Source organism: Mobula birostris, chromosome 10, assembly GCF_030028105.1.
Source record: "Mobula birostris isolate sMobBir1 chromosome 10, sMobBir1.hap1, whole genome shotgun sequence".
Classification (NCBI taxonomy): Eukaryota; Metazoa; Chordata; class Chondrichthyes; order Myliobatiformes; family Myliobatidae; genus Mobula; species Mobula birostris.
In genome coordinates this window covers 121,849,346-121,871,689 of record NC_092379.1, presented here as the reverse complement: position 1 = coordinate 121,871,689, position 22,344 = coordinate 121,849,346, and the positions used below count along the sequence as shown (strand labels likewise).

The window sequence follows — 22,344 nt, the reverse complement described above, 5'->3', positions numbered from 1 at the left end:
ACACCAGAATGAAAAGGTAAGGGGAGGGAAAGGAAGATAGCTAGAAGGTGATAGGTGAAGCCAGGTTGATTGGAAAAATAAAGGGCTGGAGAAGAAGAATGCCCAGAGTTTTTATTTCCGCTGTACTTTCAGGTAAGTGGTCCTAAAACTGCTCCTTGAATGAATGCAACTTGCTTTAAATTAGTACTTTTAGTTCCTAACTCTCTGCTATGGGAAATTTCTGGTTTATCATGCATTCCAATTTGATGCACCCTTATTAAATCTTCCGTTAGTATCCTCTGTTATGAAGAAAATAACCCAGTTGAGCCAATCACTCTTCATAGTTAACCACTTTCAGCCTGAGCAACTTCTTCATAGTTCCTCTAAACCATATCCTGATGCCAACACATCTTGGACTGTGGTGAGCAGAACTGTAGAAACAAACTAGCAATGGCTAAATAGATACTTAAGTAGATCTATAAGTACTCATTGATCTCACGACATATGTTTTGTCCAATATAAGAAAATACACTGTACGTCTTCTTAATTTGAAGTACATCTTATTTGCTGATCTGTGCATCTATTCTCCAAGTTTGTTTTTCCTTTGACTTGGCTGCTTCCATAGCCACATTCTTCTCTAGTTTAGAGTTTATTCTTCCAGGAGTTCCTCCAGCATTTTGTGTGTTTTGCTCTAGATTTAATTTGCCATTTTTCTGGATCCCTTCCTCACCATCTGCTACATAACTTAATTTTTTTATCATCAGCAAATTTCATGGTCCAGGACTGATTCCAATTAAGATCATAAGGCAGAAGTAGAATTTGGTCATTCAGCCCATCACTCAGCCTGCTCCCCATTTCATCACTGTTGGCTTACAATCCCCCTCAACCCCATTCTCCTGCCTTGTCCCCGTAACCTTTGAAACTATTACTAATATGCTTTCAATACACCCAATGAATTGGCCTTCACAGCCATCCATGGCAATGAATTTTACAGATTCACCACCCTCTGGCTAAAGAATCATCCATAAATACATTGAACAATCATTGACAAATACTTCAAAAAGCAAACAACCTAGCACTGAGCCCTGCAGGACCCCTCTGCAAACAACCTTTCAGTTGTTTGAACCAGTGCCCATTAATACTCTTTGCTTCCTGCGAATGACTCGGACTTAGACCCAATGTGGGTGTGATGCGTCAGTGTGCAGTATGGCACCTCTTCAAACCTAGTTTAGATTTTCCACTAATTTGACCATGTTGTATGTACTGCTTTCGTTCTCAAAAACCACAAAGATAACTTTCCTGCAATAAACCCATAGTATCATTAATGAAGCAACACACATCAAAGTTGCTGGTGAACACAGCAGGCCAAGCAGCATCTGTAGGAAGAGGTGCAGTCGACGTTTCAGGCCGAGACCCTGAAACGTCGACTGCACCTCTTCCTACAGATGCTGCTTGGCCTGCTGTGTTCACCAGCAACTTTGATGTGTGTTGCTTGAATTTCCAGCATCTGCAGAATTCCTGTTGTTTGCGTATCATTAATGAATCCCTGTCTTTCAAAATGAAAAGTTCCCTCAGATATTTTTCTCTATTAGTTTACCCACCATTAATGTTGGGTTGACCAACCTATTACTGTGTCATTTTTTAATTGTGGTAGAATGTGATAACTTTTTCTCTGCACATTCTTGGTTTTAACGTTCAGGTCACAGATGATCAAACAGAATGATACGACTGTACAAAGGAAATACGATTTAACAGTTAAATGAAGCAGACATTGTCGTTTTTGAGTCCAGAAATGTAGTAATTTCAGATGTAGTTCTAAAGGATGTCTCAACTTTCAACTCAGGAAGCAAAGCAAATTCCTCCAAATATTTAATTTTCATTGTCAGTAAGAAAGCAGGATTGACTTCAGGGTTTTGAATCAGTAGGAATGATTAAATAATTTTCTGAAATGTGTGGTTCCACTAAACCATGAAAAAACGTTTGGGCAAGGCACCTGAATTAGTTAAACCCCCATCACACTTCATGGTCATCAGTAAAACAGGGGAGATGGCTATAAAATTTAAAGAAATATAAAACTTGAATTTCAACAGTACCTGTTCAGGGTTCAAGTGAGTTGAAATTTCCTGCTTTTTCACACGTTCCTGAAATGCCTGATGAAATGACATTCTTGTAGAATCCATCGTGATGGTCAGCACTGAGTCATAAGCCTTCTGCAGCTTGGAGTTATTCACCAGCACTGGGTAGGGAGTCCTTTCGTACGGGAGGCTGTATAGAAGAGTATCGTATGGTACAAAGATATAACTGCCATCGGTCATCTGCATGTCATGGGCAACTTCCAAAATCTGTTCCTGAACCCTGCCTCCAATGAGAACTGAATGCATGCACATGATGATCACTGAAAACACACAGAAAAATAGTATTATGAAAGTATTATCATAGGTTAAAGATTTGTTATTTATTTTATTGTCACAAAAGGTATTTTATCTTTCAAACACCACATATTTATTACTCAAATTTGATCATCTTATACAGTTCTATGCAATGCTTGGTTCACTCTCAATATAAGACTGATATAGTTAGCCAATTGCATCCAACTTTCCTCGTATTGTGAAAGGCTGAATGTCCAGGGTAGAAACACTTCTAAAACTATCAAGAATATGTTGTCACCTGTGGCTTAGTTAGATCACTCTTTGCTTCAAATAAAACAGTTCCAGTTTAATTCTGACTCAGAGACATGAGTGCATAAATTGCTAGGCAAGTACTCTGGTAAAGTATTAATGCAGAGTTGTCTATTAAGTGACCAGCATTCCATTAAATGTGCTTTCTCAGGTAGCTGCAAAGGATGCCATAGGACTGATTTATGGAAAAGTAGAGAAGGTTTCTTTGATAACTCGATGATACTTATGTCTCAATCAAATTTTCTAGAACTGTTTATGTGATTATCTTACACTACTTGCATCCATAAACCAGTAACTGAATTTCCTACAATACATAACCTTTTCACTGGTTGTGCTAAAGTGATGCATTGAAAAGTGGCAATAGAAATGCTTAATTTCCTTTTGAGAAAGGAGAATTAGGGAAGCTCTCCTCAGTGTGTACCCACACCTCAAGGACTGCAGCAATTGAAGAAGGCTGCTCACCACCACCTTCCCATGGGCAACCAGGAATAGGAATTAAAGGTTGGCTCAGCCTGCGAAGCCCACATTGTTGGGATGAATATAAAAAAGGGATGTTTCAAAGCATGAATTATTGCATCTTGCTACCAAACCAAATACATTGGGGGTCTGCGATAGAATGTATTGAAGCAGAAGTTGGGAGAATTTTTTAAGTATAATTCAGTGAAAATGCACAAAGAATCAGAGCTTCTAGGAGGGTTTATAGGAAGCAAAAAGAGAAAAAGTGGAAGAAAAGAGAATAAGTTTTAGCTTTATCACTACTTTACTGGGTGATGGCCAGTTCAGGTAGAAAATGATGAGACTTGTTCATTTAATTACAAGGGAACTGTTGATGCCTTGCAATAGGCCAGTGCCACAATCGTTGTTACTACCAAACAACCAGCTAGCACTAAAAATTAGCTCTGCAGGCATGACGTTTCAGACCTTTGGGATTAATCATTACTGAATTTTTTAAGTGGCTGATTTTATTTTATTTTTCTGTCTTTTTAAAATCTCTCACTTCCTTTTTCAATTCTACTTTCATTTCACTGTGTATGATATTAACAAGATCTGGAACAAAAACACAAAGAGGGAACTTTCTTTCATTGATTGAGGTATCAAGTATGAGATTAGGGAGTTTCTGTTAGTTAAAAATAAATAAACAGCATCAGCTGAAGTTATGTGTACTGTTCCGTTCACCACAATATGGGAAGGATGTGATTCCCAAGAGGAAGTATAAAGAAGTTTTATGAAGTTGTATGAAGATGATGCCACAACTGGAGAATTTTAGGTCTGGGGAAAGTTTAGTCAGACTGGACACTTTTTCTTTTGAAGGCTGAGAGGAGATTTCCATCCTGGCTGTGGTCTCTTTTTGCTGCTGCCATTGGGACGAAGGTCCCACACCACCAGGTTCAGGAACTGTCATTACCCTTCAACCATCAGGCCTTTGAACCAGCATGGGTAACTTCACTCACCTTGACCCTGAACTGATAACCTTTGTACTCACTCTCAATGATTCTACAACTTATGTTATCATTATTTATTTATTTTTGTGTTGGTACAGTTTGTCTTCTTTTGCACATTGATTGCTTGTCAGTCTTTGTATATAATTTTTTCATTATTCTTTGTTCTACTGTGAATGCCTGCAAGAAAATGACTCTCAGGGTAGCTTCTGGTGACATTATGTACTTTGATAAAAATTGACTTTGAACTTTGAATAGTGAGATTTAGTTTAAAAGAAAAGATAGAAAGTAACTATTCACATTGGGGTGGCAGGGTAACGTAGTGGTTTGAACAACACTTCGTAGTATCAGCGACACTGGTTCATTTCTCACTGCTGTCTGTAAGGAGTTTGTACTTTCTACACGTGACCGCATGGGTTTCCTCCTGGTGCCCTGGTTTCCTCCCACAGTCTTGGTCAGTAGGTTAATTGGTCATTGTGAATTGTCCTGTGATTAGGCTAGGCATATCGGGGGTTGCTGGGTGGTGTGTCTTGATGGGACAGAATGGCCTGTTTCATACTGTGCCTCAATAAATCAATAAGTACATAATAGATAAATACTTAACCAGGGGGCTGTAGTACGGAGTTAAGGAGTGGGATAATACTGGCTAACGCTTCTTTTGTCAGCATATATACTTTGAGCTGAGTTCCATGATTCTGTGTTACATTTCTTGATTTAACCTTTTCTGGTGAAAGAGGTGGTTTCCACCTTATTCAGTCATACAGTTCTTTCTCTATACTCTGGTGCATTCTACGTATGGGATACGGGTGTCACGGTAGCGTAGCGGTTAACGCGATGCTATTACAGCTTGGGGCGCCAGAGTTCTGAGTCCAATCCCGGCATTCTCTGTAAGGAGCTTGTACGTTCTCCCCATGGAATGCATGGGCTCCCTCGTTTCCTCCGGGTGCTCCGGTGTCCCTCCACAGACCAAACATGTACCTGTTAGCGGGTTAATTGTTCATTGCAATTTGTCCCGTGATTAGGCTCGGGTTAAATCGGGGTTGGCGGTCAGCACTACTCAAAGGGCCAGAAGGGCCTGCCCCACACTGTATCACTAAGTTAATGAATTAATTAAATTGATGGTGTGTGTCACACACAGGCTGATCTGCATTGATTGTCCATCTATCATTTCCCCCTGAGAAGACTTTGAACGTCACAATGTGAGCTTGGAAGAACAATAAAATGGAAGTGATACGAATTGTTTCATTCTTCAAGGAGAGAGCTTAACTTTATTTATCGCATGTACATCGGAACATAGAGTGAGGTGCGCCATTTGCATCAAATCAAATTAGCGTGGGTTGTGCTGGGCACCATACTTCCAGAGCCAACATACCATACCCACTAGCCACTAACCCTAACCTGTGTGTCTTTAGGATGTGGGTGGAATCTGGAGCACCTGGAGGAAACCTCGCAATCACGGAGAGAGCATACAAACTCTTTATAGACAGCTGTGGAAAGAGAACCCCAGTCTTACAGCTGGCACGGTAAGGCATTACGCTGACCTGTGCCACCTCATCCAGCAACCAGGAAAAGGTACATTGAAGAACTGAGCAGTGCTGTAAATTTGCACAATCCTTCGCTGTCAGGGATCAGCGCTGTCCTAATCAGTAGAGTACGCATTGTAAACCTACACTGACTAGTTCAACTGCAGACAAAAATCCATACGTACTGCGAAGTTTGTCAAGAGATTTTATTTTCTCCAGAGCTTTTCTGATCGCTGCCGGTTCTTTGGCCACTGGCAACACAATTCGCACAGGCAAGCCTTGTTTCCTGAGAGCACTAGCCAGGTTCACAGCGGTATTCACCCAGATGTCTTCAGCTGATGAGACGATGGCCACATGTGCCCACCTGAAGTATTTCATCACCTTGAAGAGAACGTGTGCTGGAGATGGCAAAGTTCGCACAAACGTTGGGTAATTTATGGCATCATCCAATTCGTAATTAACACAAGCCCATGAAAATATAATCCTATTCCAGTTTTTCCCCAGAAGGGAAGCTGCATCACAGTAGCCTGGATTCACTGGGCCAATGAATCCAGATGCCATATATGAATAGTCAACAAAAGTAACTAATGCTTTGGAGGTTTGACAGTCTTCATTTAATATCACATAATCTAAGTGGTTGCCGAGACTTAAGGAAGAATCTTTGTTGATTTGATCAACAGCCAATTGAGCAGCAACATCTGGAAGAGCTTTGGCAAAAATAGGGTCACATGCCCAGGGCCCAATGACCCCCACCTTGTATGTCAAACAGTGCACAGAACAAGGAAAGGTTAGTGCAAACAGAACGGTCCAATAAAATTGAAATGGGGGCAAAGTATAGGATGCAAACTTTTGGAGCTTTTCCTTGTTAATCCAAAAGGGGTGGCTTGATAACTTCAACGTGACACTATAGAGGTAGGAGGAACACTGAAACATGGTTATCTTACAGCAGTCCAGACTACCAATAGGAAGATGCATTCAAAGCTTAGTCCAAACTCTTTCAGAAATACTTGCACTTAGTCCAAATTCTTTTAGAAATACTTGCAGTGTCCTGCAAAAGAAAAATAGACACAGGTTTTATTCTAAACACAAGAGATTCTGCAAATGCTGGAAATCTAGAGCAACACGCACAAAATGCTGGAGGAACTCAGCAGGTCAGACAGCATCTATGGAGAAGAATACACAGTCGACATTTTGGGCCATGACCCTTCATCAGGACTGGAGAGAAAGGGGGAGGAAGCCAGAATAAGAAGGTGGGGAAGGGGAGCTGGCAGTTGATAGGTGAAGCCAGGTGAGGGGGTAGGTGGAGGGGGCACTAAAATAAAGCTGGGTGCTGATAGGTGAGAAAGGAAAGAGGTTGAAGAATAAGAAATCTGATAGGAGAGGTCAGTGGACCATGGGAGAAAGGGAAGGAGGAGAGGCACCAGAGAAGATGATGGACAGGTTAGGACAAGAAAAGAAGTTAGAGTGCAGCCAGAATGGAGAAAGTTAAAAGGGAGAAGAGGAAGGAAGAGAAGTTACCAAAAGTTAGAGAAATCGATGGTGTAACTACAAAACATTAAACTAATTCAAAGGAAGACATGGGAATGTGGGTCTAGGTTCATGTTTACTTTAAGCGAGGTGCGTGCATAATCACATGGTAGTGTGATGACATATGCAATTCACATATTTTTACATATAACCTGCGATGAATTACTTAAATGCATAAGAATGCTTAATCAAATAATATACATACAAGATTATTCAGATATTACTGAAATGTTAAATACACAACAGTGTTCATGCCATCAGATTGGAGGCTACCAACTTGAGGTAGCTTATTCTTCCCATGAACATTCATTCATTTTCATTTATCCTTGAATATACATTTTGACATTACAATGTCATTGCTCTTCTCTGTTTAAATACACTTCCCGACATGTCTTCACTAAATCTTACCTCTTCGCTCTGCTCAAATCAGTGACTTGATCCAGGCAGCTAAATCACTGATGAAGAGGCACACTGGAGGGAGTACATTGTGGCAACTTTGCTCATTTATAATGAAGAAAACGTCTTTGTTTAAGTACTGTGATTGCCGTTTTTGGCTTATACAGCACTGTGCAAAAAGTCTTAGGCACATACATATAGCTAGGGAGCCTAAGACTATAGCAATTTAATGTATTGCACTGTACTGCCGCTGCAAAAGAAGACAAATTTCATGACCTACGTGAATCAGGATCGGAATCAGAATCAGGTTTTTTATCACCGGCACGCGACATGAAATTTGTTAACTTAGCAGCAGCAGTTCAGTGCAATACATAATCTAGCAGAGAGAGAGAAAAAAATAAAATACAACATAATAAATAAACAAGTATATCAATTACGTATATTGGATAGATTTTTTAAAAATGTACAAAAACAGAACTACTGTATATTTAAAAAAGTGAGGTAGTGTCCAAAGCTTCAATGTCCATTTAGGAATCAGATGGCAGAGGAGAAGAAGCTGGTCCTGAATCGCTGAGTGTGTGCCTTCAGGCTTCTGTATCTCCTACCTGATGGTAACAGTGAGAAAAGGGCATGCCCTGGGCACTGGAGGTCCTTAATAATGGACACTGCCTTTCTGAAACATGATAAACGTGATTCTGAAATAGGTCTCTATTGTGGACTGAAAGTGGGAAGGGGGCAGGGAGAAGGGAATCATTATTTAGAGCGGGAAGCATCAGAGAGACATCCTGTAATGATCGATAAACCAATTATTTGGAATTAAGTGGCCTTTCCTGGTATCTTAGGGCTGGGTGTGTCTACAACCACACCAGCCCCCACACCTGGCACTTCTTCTCTGCCATCTGTCCCACATCCCTCCTGTGGCGCTCCACCCTCACCTTTCCCAACATCCTTTGCTCCCACTGGATTTACAATCCCACTGTCCACTCCACGTTGACAAATGCAGTACTGTGCAAAAGTCTTAGGCACCCTAGCTAAATAAATATGCCTAAGCTTTTTAATGGAAGTAGAAATAGGAACCCAGCTTTCATTGAAACACCTTTTCAATTCATTTTTTAACATCTCAAAACTAATATGATCCATACTTCCTTCTCTTTATGTTCCCCTTCTAACCATTTAGGCTCTTAAAATTCTAATTCAAGCGTCACCCAATGACCGTTTCTTCAATTTATCTCTGTCTGTTTCCTACATTTTTTGACTTTTCTCCTGCACATGATTACACTCCAAAATTTATTACTCAAGCTCAGTGCAAAGTATTGCATTGGTACCACAAATGATTCTCTTGCAACCTTTGATCATTTCTATTCATTCAATTGGATTAGTAAACTTAAATTTGGTTAAAATCGATGAAGTTATAAAGATAGTCTCCAATACAAGGAAATGGCAAAACTAAATCTATGTAAAGATCTGTGCAAAATCCATGTGCCAGATTATCCACATATTTTGCAGCTGGATACACCAATTATGCTGTCCAACTGACATTGCGAAAACACTGTACACTGAAGATGCCTTGCACACTGTATAACTGAATACACAGAGGAAACGATCTGCAGCAAAATGAAAACGCCGAAACTTAAAAGTGGCAGGCTGAAATTAAATATCAAATTGAAACATTGTCATTCTGTTTATTTATATTCTAATTGTAATTCCAACTAAACTAAAACCCATATCCACAATTAACTGCACAGCCTCTTGTAACAATAACAAAGCTGGATTAATCAACCAATTCAATAATCTACAACATATTTCTTTTTGTTATTTATTAATATTGTTTTCAGTGGCTTTTAAAATATTGAATATTTCTTTTTGTTATTTATTAATATTGTTTTCAGTGGCTTTTAAAATATTGAATATAAAATCAAACTTACCTATTCTAAGGCGATGAAGTGAGTCTGCTGTTTCTCCTCATTCTCAGTTTAACAAGGTCTAACACCTCAGATGATGATCTGATTAAATTCTATTACATTAGATTTCCTAACACCTTGAGCCATTCAACAATACTAAAATAGATTCCTCATTTGTGTTATCTTTCTTATACCTATCTAAAACATATATCCATAAAATGCAATCGCAAAGAGAAAAGGAAACCTCATTAGTTATCACAGATGGCAGTTTCTGTTCTGAATATAAATTAGCAAATACTTTACATGAATGTGTACCAAAGCTGTGTAAGTCAATGACCTTAAGATTAAGTTCAGTTGCATAGCAATGCTAAGTCTCTGAGCAAGACAACAGGATAAATATAATTAATAAACATGATGGATCAGTGAATTTACTCCAGGTAATTAAAGGCGCTGCATCAACTCTTAGATCACAGTAAACACGAGGAATTCTTCAGATGATGGAAAGCCTTGACGAAGGGTCTCGGCCCGAAACCTCGACTGTACCTCTTCCTAGAGATGCTGCCTGGCCTGCTGCGTTCACCAGCAACTTTGATGTGTGTTTCTCAGATCACAGTTGCAGCTTGTGTCCACTAGATGGGTCTATCAAATAAGTTTCCTAAATCTATTTCCATCATGAGTGTCCAAATAACTATTAACCGTGTCAAATGCCACAGCTGTTGTTTTATAAAACAGCCATCCAGATTTTCAACTTGCAGAATAATTGCTAAGGACACCAAAAATGTAAAACCAAATGCCATTCAGCATTGGATCCTTGCCAGGTCCATGCAGAACAATCCTATCAGTCCTTATTTCTCCTCCAGCAATCACTCTCCTTCTACATGCCCATTAAATAGATACTACTACCACCTTACCTATACCAGGAGTAATTTAATAAAGCTAATGAAACTTGTCATTGTATCTTGAGATATAGGGGTAGATACCAGAGCAACAGGATGGGATCACAGGGAGGAAGAAGTTCAAGCTCTACACAGAACGCACTGGAGTTCAGAAAATATCCCAAGTTGTTGGAGCCATGAGACACCGACTGTTGCACCATTGTGCCACTAGTGTATGCAAATGTACCCTTGGCAGCTAAAAGTGTTGTGTGGCACGGCTTGTTACCTTGTTGGACTGGATACCTCTGTTCGTTGATTTTAACGAAGGATATTCTGTACATAGAATTCTCTACCGATGCTCCTTGCACTTTGCAATCAACAACACTTAACAACAAAGATGGAATATTATTACATGAGCGAGTAGCAGGGCGTAATTCAGTACAAAGGAAATTCGAGAGAGGAATTCACTAAACAGAGTTGTGCTAATGGCAGGCAATGGACATGGTGAGCTGAAGAAATATAAGTTGCCTCAACCAAATACAGTGCAAGTGGGAAAAAGTTGCCAAAGTTCTAGGCAGAGGGAATTGTGGCCTGATATGACCATAAAGTTAAAATTGTTACTCATGATAAGGCCAGAGATGTATGTTGATAATGTAGTGTATTTAATATTTCAGTAATATTGTAAATATATTGTTTGAGTAAACATTCTCTGTTTGTTTACATAATTCATTATGGGTTATATGTACAAGTACGTGAATGGCATACGTCATTATGCCACCACATCATATGTGTGAGCCTCACTAAAGAAAAGACTAATTATACAAGTATTCTGGGCTTCCATGTTTTTTCTTTTGATTAGTTTCTAAATTATAAAACATAATAGTGGTGATGAAGTAGGTTTGAAATGAATCTGAGACAACTACCTACATGTTGAAGTGCAGCACATTTTGTTCTTTGGAAGGGACAGACAGAGAGAGGGAGCGAGGGAGAGAGGGAGGGAGGGAGGGAGGGAGGGAGGGAGAGAGGGAGGGAGGGAGGCATAGAGGGAGGGAGGGAGGGAGGGAGAGAGGGAGGGAGGCATAGAGGGAGGGAGGGAGAGAGGGAGAGAGGAAGGGAGGGAGGGAGAGAGGGAGGGAGGCATAGAGGGAGGGAGGGAGAGAGGGAGAGAGGAAGGGAGGGAGGCATAGAGGGAGGGAGGGAGAGAGGGGAGAGGGAGAGAGGGAGAGTGGGAGAGGGGGAGAGAGAGGAAGAGAGAGAGAGAGAGAGAGAGAGAGAGAGAGAGACATTTGAGTTTTTTAAAAAAAGCACAGCACGTGTTTTTTTGCCGGGGAGAAAGATGAATTTAAAAAAGGGCAGAAAATGAATGAAATTCACAGCCTCATAAGCAATAAGTCCAGGATGATAATGATAATAAGAATATAAGCAGAAATAGCTGGCTACATTGGAAAAATAAATACGTTTGATTGCAGAACAGATAACTGGTTGAGCAATATTTTGAAGCAAATGAAGTAGCCAATGAAAAGCAAGTGTCTGTTTTTCTGCAAGTAATAGATGGAAAAGCATAAAGCTTGCTTAGATATTTGACTTCTCCAACTAAACTACCTGGAATGAGCTTTGCAAATATCATGAAAGTAATGCAGAAATATATAGAATCAAAACCATTGTTGATTGCAGAATACTTTAGGTTTCATAAGCTTACATGGCTGAAATGAAGAAATTGCCCGAGCCTTTTCAGTTCAGTAATGGGTTTAAGGATGCACTGAGAGATCATTTGGTCCGTGGAATCTTACAGCAAGTCATTCAAAAATGGCTTCTAAATGAAGCAGATTTTAAAAAAGCAGTTGAAATTACTGAATCAATGGAAGCATTAGCCAGAAACACAAATAGGTTGCTGCCAGTAATGTAAGTGAGCGTGGACAAAATTGCAACATCTAAACAGAAAACCGCCTGGCTGAACAAATTGTGTTACCACTGTGGCAGAGGCTCACATACAGCAGACCAATGCAATTTTAAAGGTGAAATCTGCAGAAAATGCAACAAAGTAGGACACGTACAAACAGAACGCTAGACAGACAAAATAAAAGGACTGCACAGGGAAGAGAAAAAGATAAGAAGTCAAGTTGCAGTTTCAAAAAGAGCACGAATCTGCATGCTGTCGATGAAAAATCTGATAATGATGAGAGTGACACAGAACTGAGTAATCTTGAGATATACCATGAGAAAACTAACGAGAGACGAGCAATGTGACTTATACCAGAAGTGAATGGTAAAGAAATTAAAATGAAATTGCACACTGGCTCAGCTGTTTCAGTTATTTCACAAAATGAGTTTGAATGGCATTTCAAAGATTCTGAACTGAAGCCTGCTGATATCCAACTAAGAACTCATACCGGAGACAAGAAAGCTCCAGTGGGAATGACATTCATAACGGTGAAATACAACAACCAACAAGCCACATTGGACTTGTATGTGGTTGAAACAGGAGGGCCCGCATTGTGGCCCATGATTGGCTGAGCCAACTACAACTTGATTGGAGATGCAGCCACATTTTTTGCATGTCATATCCCCTGAAAGAGAGTCCATTGAAAGTGAATTATGAAAGGCACTGGATAATGTCACAGCAGTGTTCAAGGATGGCACTGGAAGACCCAAAAATATCAAAGGTAAAACAGTGTTAAATGAAAATGCCACATCCAAGTTTTACAAAGCCTGTTCAGTTCCTTATACCATCCATGATAACGTGGTCAATGAGCTGGATCGCATGGAGGCTGAGGGAATTCTTACCAAGGTTGAGTGGAGCCCATGGGCAACGACAGTGGTCCCAATAGCCAAGAAGAATGGATCTGTCAGGATCTGTGGTGATGTTAAGGTTACCATCAACCCAGAACTGAAATTAGATCAACACCCTCTGCCCAGGATAGAAGATACCTTTGCAAACCTTTTTGGAGGGAAACATGCAGCAAAGTGGGCTTAGCTAACACCTACCTACAGACAGAGAAGGAAGAAGACTCCAGCATGTTTCTCACCATAAACACTGACAAAGTGATTTATCGCAATAATAGGCTTGTTTTTAGTAGAATCTGCACCTGCACTCTGGCAGAAAACTATGGAACAGGTCCTGCAAGGCTGTCCAGGCACTCAGTGTTTACCTGGATGACATCACTGTTACCAATGAGGATGACAAGGAACATCTCCAGAATCTCAAGGCAGTGTTATAAAGGTTAGAAATTTATGGGTTCAGAGCACGATGCAACAAATGTGAATTCTTTAAACCAAACATCACTTAGTGTGGTCGCACCATTGATGCACAAATATTTACAGAAGTGTGCAGAGAAAATCTCAGCAGTGTGGATGCCCCAAGGCCAAATGACGTGTCACAGTTGTCATCCTTTTTATGATTTACCAATTATTTTAACAGGTTGAAAGGTAAAAGTAAATTTGTTATTAATGTACATATATGTCATCATATACAACCCTGGGATTCATTTTCTTGCAGGCATACTCAGTAAATCCAAGAACCATAGTAGAATTAATGAAAGACTGCTGGACAAACAACCAATGTGTAAAAGACAACAAACTGCAAATGCAAACTAGAAAAACTTTAGATTATGAAGACACGCAGTCCCCTTTTATTGTCATTTAGTAATGCATGCATTAGGAAATGATACATTATTTCCGCCGGTGTGATATCACAAAAACACAGGACAAACCAAGACTGAAAAAACTGACAAAACCACATAATTATACATATAGTTACAACAGTGCTCAATACCATAACTTAATGAAGAAAGTCCGTGAGCACAGTAAAGTTCAAAGTTTCTCAAATGTCCCACATCTCACGCAGACGGGAGAGGGAAGAAAGACTCTCCCTGCCATGCTGACCACAATCCGACTCTGAGTCATCCGAAAACTTCGAGCTCTGATCAGCTCTCCGACTCCGAGTACTGAGCGCCATCTCTGTCCGAGCGATTCGACCTCTTTCTCGGTTGCCAAAAGCAGGCAAGGCCGGGGATTTTGAGGCTTACCCTCTGAAAGATTCCCGACCACACAGTAACGACAGCAGTGGACGTGCGTTTCAGAAATTTCTCCAAATGTTCCTCTGTGCTTTCACGTCCGTCTCCATCAAATCAGAAATTGTCCACGGTCCCTATTTAACAGATACGATATGATTTTTCACCGGAGAGCTGCGCACACGCGGTGCGCTGCCATCTTTTCCTCCCGCCTTTAATAATAATAATACTTAATAATATTAATAATAATAAATAAGTAAGAAATAAATATCGAGAACATGGAAGAAGAGTCCTTGAAAGTGAGTCTATTGATTTTGGGAACAGTTTAGTTCAGTAGCCTGGCAAACCTGGTTACTGTGCTCCACCCTTTGAACTTATTACAACAGATCGGGAAGAAATGCCAATGGACAAAGCAGTGTGAGGTGGCTTTCCAAAACACAAGGGAAATGGTGACACCAAGCACTCTACTCATATATTATGATCCACAGCATCCAGCGAAGCTTGTCTGTGATGTTTCACCTTAAGGCATAGGTGCAGTCATGTTCCACGGTACGTGTGATAGAAATGAATGGCTCATAGCCTGTGCATCACATTCCCTTACCGCTCCAGAGAAAAATTAGGCACAAATTGACAGAGAGGCCTTGAGTCTGGTTAGGTTTCGGGTGTAAAATGTTTCAGTCAGTATGGGACAGAGTTTACCCTCATTACTGGTGATCAACCACTGGTGTCCGTTTTCAATCCATTGAAGGGAGTTCCACTAACAGCAGTGGCAGGAATTCAGAGACGGGCCCTCTTTCTTGGAGGACACAATTACGAGATTGAATCCAAGAGGACGACTACCCTTAGAAATGCTGATGGATTGTCCCATTAGAAAAACACTCCACTTGACTCATTCTCCCTAATCTAAATCAAGTAATAGTAAAGAGGATAGCAAAAGTTCCTTCAGATGCATAAAGTGTAAAAGAGAAGCGAGAGTGCATATCAGACTGCTGGAAAATGATGCTGGAGAGGTAGTAATGGGGAAAGAGAAATGGTGGACGAACTTAATGTATTCTGCATCAGACTTCACTTTGGAAGACACGAGCGATATAATGGAAGTTCCAGGTGTCGGGGGTCATGAAGTGTGTGAAGCTACCATTACTAGAAAGAAGATTCTTAGGAATTGAAAGGTCTGAAGGTAGATAAGTCACCTGGACCAGATGCTCTACACCCCAGGTTTCTGAAAGGGGTAGCTGAAGAGATTGTGGAGGCATTAGTAATGATATTTCAAGAATCACTAGATTCTGGAATGGTTCTGGAAAACTGGGAAATTGCAAATGTCACTCCATTCTTCAAGGAGAGAGAGGGAAGAAAGGAAACTATAGGCCAGTTAGTCTGACCTCAGTAGTTGGGAAGATGTTGGACTTGATTGTTAAGGATGAGGTCTCAGGGTACTTGAAGCCACACGATAAAATAGGCTGCAGTCATCGTGCTTGCCTCAAGGGAAAATCTTGCCTGACAAATCTGTCAGAATTCTTTGAAGAAACAACAAGCAGTTTAAACAAAGGAGAATCAGTTGATGTTGTGTACTTGGATTTTCAGAAGGCTTTTGACAGGGTGCCACAAAAGAGGCTGCTTTACAGGCTACAATTCCATGGTATGACAGGAAAGGTGCTAGCATGGATAAAGCAGTGACTGACTGGCGGGAGGCAAAGGGTAGGAATAAAGGGAGCCTTTTCTGGTTGGCTGCCGGTGACTAGCGGTGTTCCACAGGGGTCCAGGTTGGGATCAATTCTTGTTAAGTTAAATGTCAATGATTTAGATGATGGAATTGGTAGCTTTGTTGCAAAGATTGGGGCTGAGAGGAAATTTGGATCAGCCATATTGAAATGTTGGAGCAGACTCGATGGGCCAAATTCTGCTCCCATGTCTTCAGGGAAACCTGAAAAGACCCTGCACTGGCTCAGGTTTATATGGCAACCCAAAATGGCTGCAATGTGAAGCAGAAGTTCCAGCTCCCCCATCATTACCAACACCAGGATGAAATTGTGCTTGAAGGGGATTGCCTTATACGCAGATTGCGTGATGTTGTACCATCCAAGCTGAGAGCTAAGGTGTTGGAGTAGCTAAATGACAGTCATCTAGGCATGGTCAAAATGAAAGCATTGGCTCGAAGCTTGGAATGGATTAGCAGATTGAGCAGCTTGCCATGAACTGTTTGAGAAGCCAACACATCCAGAAGATGCCAAGAAAAGAGACTCTCCATCCCTGGGAATGGCCAGCATTGCCTGGCAGAGGATTCATGTGGATTTTGCTGGACCATTCCTGAGTATGTCAGGAAGACGGGCCGAAGGACGACCTGCTAGGGGAATACCTCAGACAGCAGGCAGGGGACATGGAAATGGAAGTGGGTGAAGCCGAGCCAGAGGACCAGAGGCCATGGCAGGCCAAGTGACTGCACAGGATGTACCATCGCCAGATATCAGAGGTGGCTGACGTAAGAAAGTCCTACCAATGGCTGGAAATGGCAGAGCTGAGGGACAGCACAGAGGCACTGCTCGTGACAGCACAGGAACAATAAAAGCAGGGGTCTGTCACACCGGACAAGACCCAAGGTGCAGACTGTGCAAGGAATCCACTGAATCCATCGAGCACATAGTAACAGGCTGCAAGATGCAGGCAGGGACAGCACACGCTGAAAGACAAAACCAAGTTGCAGGAATTGTGTACAGGAACATCTGCGCTGAGTATGGGTTGAAACACCCGAGAAGATAGTGGAGATTGACAGAGCTAAGATCCTGTGGAACTTCCAAATACAGATTGATAAGCAGGTACTGGCCAACCAATCAGAAATAGTACTACTGGACAAGGAACAGAAGAAAGCAATAGTAATAAATGTGGCAATCCCGAATGACAGTAACATCAGGAAGAAGGAGTATGAGAAGCCGGAGAAACTCCAGGGTTTGAAAGAGCAGATAGAAAGGATGTAGAAGGTTAAAGCCAGAGTAACCCTGGTGGTGACAGGAGCACTTGGAGCTGTGACACCTGGACTGGTAGAGTGGCTCCAACAAATCCTAGGAACAACATCTGAGATCTTGGCCCTGAAGAGCGCACTACTAGGAACGGCAAGGACACTGTGCCGAACCCCTCGAGCTCCCAGGCCTCTGATACAGGACCCGAGATTGAGGAGAAAAATATACATACACACCACCCATAAGGGATGAGAAAAATACTTTAAAATATATATCTATATAGATGACTAGAGACCAACGCATTACATGTTTGAGTTGAATTGCATTCTATATTGAGTTGGAGTTTATAGCTAAAAAATGTAGTGTATTTAATGTTCCAGTAATATTTGAGTAATATTGTACCTTGAGGTGAAAGGAGGCTTAAACAATTAAACATGGGGTCTTCTTGGAGGAAAAAGAACTGGCTTTCTGTTAGATAGTATGGAGATCGAGAACAGGCAGTGCGATATAGGGCCAGGAGCTGTGGTGTAGCCACGTAGCAGTGAATGAAACATACAATTCCCAGAATAGTATATGAGTGGGTAATTCAACAAACAATTCCATGGAAGATATTACAGTATTCTTCAAGAATCATAGATTTGCAGTTCCAATGTCTGCCAGTAAATGCTAATATATCTATTTTCCCACTGGGTTAATGTACAATCAGTCAAATTTATATTCAGTGGCCAATGAGTTCCCTGCAGTATCCAGTGACCCTGTGATCTCTGTCTCAGAGCCCGAAGTCAGAGCATCTTTCAAGAGGGTAAACCCTTTCAAAGCATCAGGCCCTGATGGTGTTCCTGGTAGGGCACTGTGCCAACCAACTGGCCAAAGTGTTCAAGGACATCTTCAATCTTTCACTGCTGCAACTAAAAGTTCCCACCTGCTTCAGAAGGGCAACAATCATACTAGTGCCCAAGATCAGCGGGGCGAGCTGCCTCATTGACTATCACCTAGTTGTACTCGCATCTACCTTGGTGAAGTGCTTTAAGATCATGGACAGAATCAACTCGTGCCTAAGCAAGGACCTCAATCCTCTGCAATTTGCCTATTGCCAAATGAAGTCTACAGCAGATGTAAACTCACTGGCTCTCCACTTAGTCTTGAATCACCTGGACAACAGCAATACCTACGTCAGACTGCTGCTTATTGATTACAGCTCAGCATTCAAAACCATCATACAAATCAGCAACCTCCAAAATCTGGGCCTCCGTACTTCGCTCTGCAAATGGGTCCTTGACTTCTCATCGGGAGACCACAGTCAGTGTCAGTTGGAAAGAATATCTCCTCCTCACTGACAATCAACACCGGAGCTCCACAAGGATGCGTTCTTAGTCCACTACTCTACTCTCTCTACACCCACAACAGTGTGGCTAAGCACGGCTCATACACCGTCCATACATTTGCTGATGACACACCTTTTGTTGGCAAAATTTCAGTTGGCGATGAGGAGATGTACAGGAGCAGGATAGCTGTTGACACTCAACTCCTGTTGAGTGGCGACATGACGATAACCTTGCACTCAAAGTCAGGAAGACCAATGAACTGAATGTGGGATTCAGGAAGGGGAAGTTGAGGAAACACACACCAGTCCTCGTCGAGAGATCAGCTGTGGAAAAAGTGAGCAGTTTCCAAGTTCCTAAGTGCCAACATCTCTGAAGATCTATCCTGGACCCAACATATGGATACAATTACAAAGAAGGCACAACAGCAGCTATATTCATTAGCGTTTAAGGACACTTGGTTTGTCACCAAAGACGCTCACAAATTTCTACAGATATACCATGGAGAGCATCCTAACTGGTTGCATCTCATCTGGGGTCGGGGGGCGGGGGGCACTGCACAGGACTGGCAAAAGCTGCAGGAAGTTGCAAACTCTGCCATCTCCACCATCGGCACTAGCCTCCCCAGCATCGAGGAGATCTTCAAAAGGCAATATCTCAAAAAGGTGGCCCCTCCATCATTGAGGATCTCCATCACCCAGGACATGCCCTCTTCTCATTGCTACTATCAAGGAGGAGCTAGAAGCCTAAATACACACACACACTACACTTTACGGACAGCTTCCTCCCCTCTGCCATCAGTTTCCCAAATGGGCAAGGAACCCATGTGCACTACCTCACAACTTTTTTTTATTTTTGCTCTCTTTTTCTACTAAATTAATTTTATATATATATGTATTTGTTTTTCTTTTTGTAACTTATAGTTTATTATTATTATGTACAAACAACAAATTATGCTTAATTCTGATTCTGAGATTATGATAAAAAGTAAACTCTGAAAATATAAAAAAAACTCATGAATTTCATATCATCTAAGCTGATTTATTGCAAACTAAACTACTGAGTAAGTTATTTATGTATGATCAAAGTTGAAAGCCGAAGTCGAGTTTATTGTCATGTGCACCGTCTCATACTTGCCCAGGCGCAATGAAAAACGTACCTGCACCAGCATAATAGGCACTTAAGTATCATATTAGCGGCATTCATACAGAAGACATAAACTAAACATAAACTAAGCACAATTTGAGCAATAAAAGACACAATTGGAACAAAAAAGTCAATTTTAGTGCAAGGTGATGAAAGTGTTCATAGTATTGTTAAACTGCAGCAATTAGGGTTGTGCTAGGGTTGGGCTGTTTCCATCCAGGGGGTCAGTGTGGACGTGGTGGAGGATTACAAATACCTGGAAATACGAATTGACAATAAACTGGACTGGTCAAAGAACACTGAGGCTGTCTACAAGAAGGGTCAGAGCCGCCTCTATTTCCTAAGGAGACTGAGGTCCTTTAACATCTGTCAGGCGATGCTGAGGATGCTTTACGAGTCTGTGGTGGCCAGTGCGAGCATGTTTGCTGTTGTGTGCTGTGGCAGCAGGCTGAAGGTAGCAGACACCAACAGAATCAACAAACTCATTCGTAAGGCCAGTGATGTTGTGGGGATGGAACTGGACTCTCTGACGGTGGTGTCTGAAAAGAGGATGCTGTCCAAGTTGCATGCCATCTTGGTCAATGTCTCACATCCACTACATAATGTACTGGTTGGGCACAGGAGTACATTCAGCCAGAGACTCATTCCACCGAGATGCAACACAGAGTGTCATAGGAAGTCATTCCTGCCTGTGGCCATCAAACTTTACAACTCCTCCCTTGGACGGTCAGACACCCTGAGCCAATAGGCTGGTTCTGGACTTATTTCCTGGCATAATTTACATATTACTATTTAATTATTTATGGTTTTATTACTATTTAATTATTTATGGTGCAACTGTAACGAAAACCAATTTCCCCTGGGATCAATAAAGTATGACTATGACAATGATTATGACTATGATTAGCGGCATTCATACGAAAGACATAAACTAAACATAAACTATGCACAATTTGAGAAATAAAAGACACAATTGGAACAAAAAAGTCAATTTTAGTGCAAGGCAATGGAAGTGTTCATAGTATTGTTAAACTGCAGCAATTAGGGTTGCGCTAGTTGGTTCAAGAAACAAATGGCTGGAAGGCCTCAGGTCCCACACCACCAGGTTCAGGAACAGTTATCACCCTACAACAATCAGGCTCCTGAACCAGCGTGGATAACTTCACTCACCTCAACTCTGAACTGATTCCACAACCTCTGGACTCACTCTCAAGGGCTCTGCAACTCATGTTCTCAATATTTTTTTTTATTTGCACAATTTGCCTTCCTTTGCACATTGGTTATCAATCTTTGTTAATGTGTAGTTTTTTTGGAAATTCAATTGTATTTCTTTACTTCTGGCTTTTGCTCAATGGGAGGGGTGAGAACAGAGGAAGTCTGGGTAGGTGGCGTCTTTGATTATGTTGTCTGCTTTCCTGGGATGCGCGGAGCTGTGTCCACAACCCTCTACAGCTTCTTACAGTCTTGGACAGAGCAGTTCGAGATCCAAGATTCAAGATTGTTTAATGTCATTTCCAGTACACAAGTGTAAAGGAGAACAAAATTATTGTTACTCTGGATCTGATGCAGCACAAAAAACATAATTAAGATAAAGAACACAAAAAAAGATAAAGATAGTCTCTATACATAGGTTGATTATATGTCCTTAATTCAAAGTACATGTATTATTGAAGTATGTTTACATTATACAACCTTGAGATTTGTCTTCTAATAGGCAGCCACAAAACAAGGAAGCCCAAAAGAATCCATTAAAAAAAGACTATCGAGCACCCAACGTGCAGAGAGAGAAAAAAACAGATCATGCGAACAATAACTGCAAGCAAATAGCTTTCTGAACCTTAGTCTACAAAGAGAGTCTGGGACCCATAGTTCAGCGCAGGGCTGAGCAAACGTTGCAGAGCAGCGAGCTGAACTGGCCTGTCCCTGGTCTTGGGCCCTGACACCCTGAACCTTTCTATCTGACCCGACACCTAAATCGAAGCCCAAGCATCAGGTTCAGTCACCGGGATACATGCTGGAGTCTGGATCCTGCCACCTTAGTTTGGCCTGTACCTTTCCAATTTGGTACAGCGCCTAAATCGATGCCCAAACATCGAGTTCAGTTGCCTCGATTGGCTTTGGGGCCTGGACCCCACGGCCTCGATTCGGCCTGCACCTAACCTTTCCGATTTGGCACAGCGCTCAAATCGATTGAAACTCAGGCCTTCCTCACTCTCAGCGATGGGCCTGCTGCCTCACCTTTCGTTGGTTCTGCCACGCCGGATTGCCTCGAAGTCCAGAGGGAAGTTACAAACTATTACTTGTGATGATTGATTGCCAGAAAAAAATGTGACTAACAAAGTATTTAGTTGTTTTCCTTATTTAGTTAGCCATTAGCCAGAAGTCACTAAGATTCACCACTAGCCTTACTGCTTAGTGAAAGTAACTGTTTTTGAGCCTGGTGGTCCTGGCGTGGATGCTATGTAGCCTCCTCCCTGATGGGGTTGGAACAAATAGTCCATGAGCAGGGCGGGTGATGCAATTTCAAGCTGTTAAGCATTCAGACTGAGTCTCTCTGTGGTGCATTTATAAAAACTGTGAAGGGTCAAAGGCGATAT

General features: G+C 41.5%; 1 protein-coding gene across 4 annotated transcripts in view; it reads right to left on the bottom strand.

Moving 5' to 3' along the window:
• LOC140204296 (retinal guanylyl cyclase 2-like) overlaps positions 1-22,154 on the bottom strand; it is a 57,893-nt gene extending 35,739 nt beyond the window's left edge. For all 4 annotated transcript variants that reach the window (XM_072270894.1, XM_072270893.1, XM_072270895.1 and 1 more), the window contains exons 1-3: positions 21,986-22,154; positions 5,805-6,667; positions 2,073-2,374 (exon numbers count right to left, since the gene is read on the bottom strand). In XM_072270894.1, the coding sequence (XP_072126995.1) occupies positions 2,073-2,374; positions 5,805-6,594 (1,092 nt within the window). In that variant the 5' untranslated portion in view covers positions 6,595-6,667; positions 21,986-22,154. The remainder of the gene's footprint in view (positions 1-2,072; positions 2,375-5,804; positions 6,668-21,985) is intronic.
• Positions 22,155-22,344: the final 190 nt, after the last annotated feature.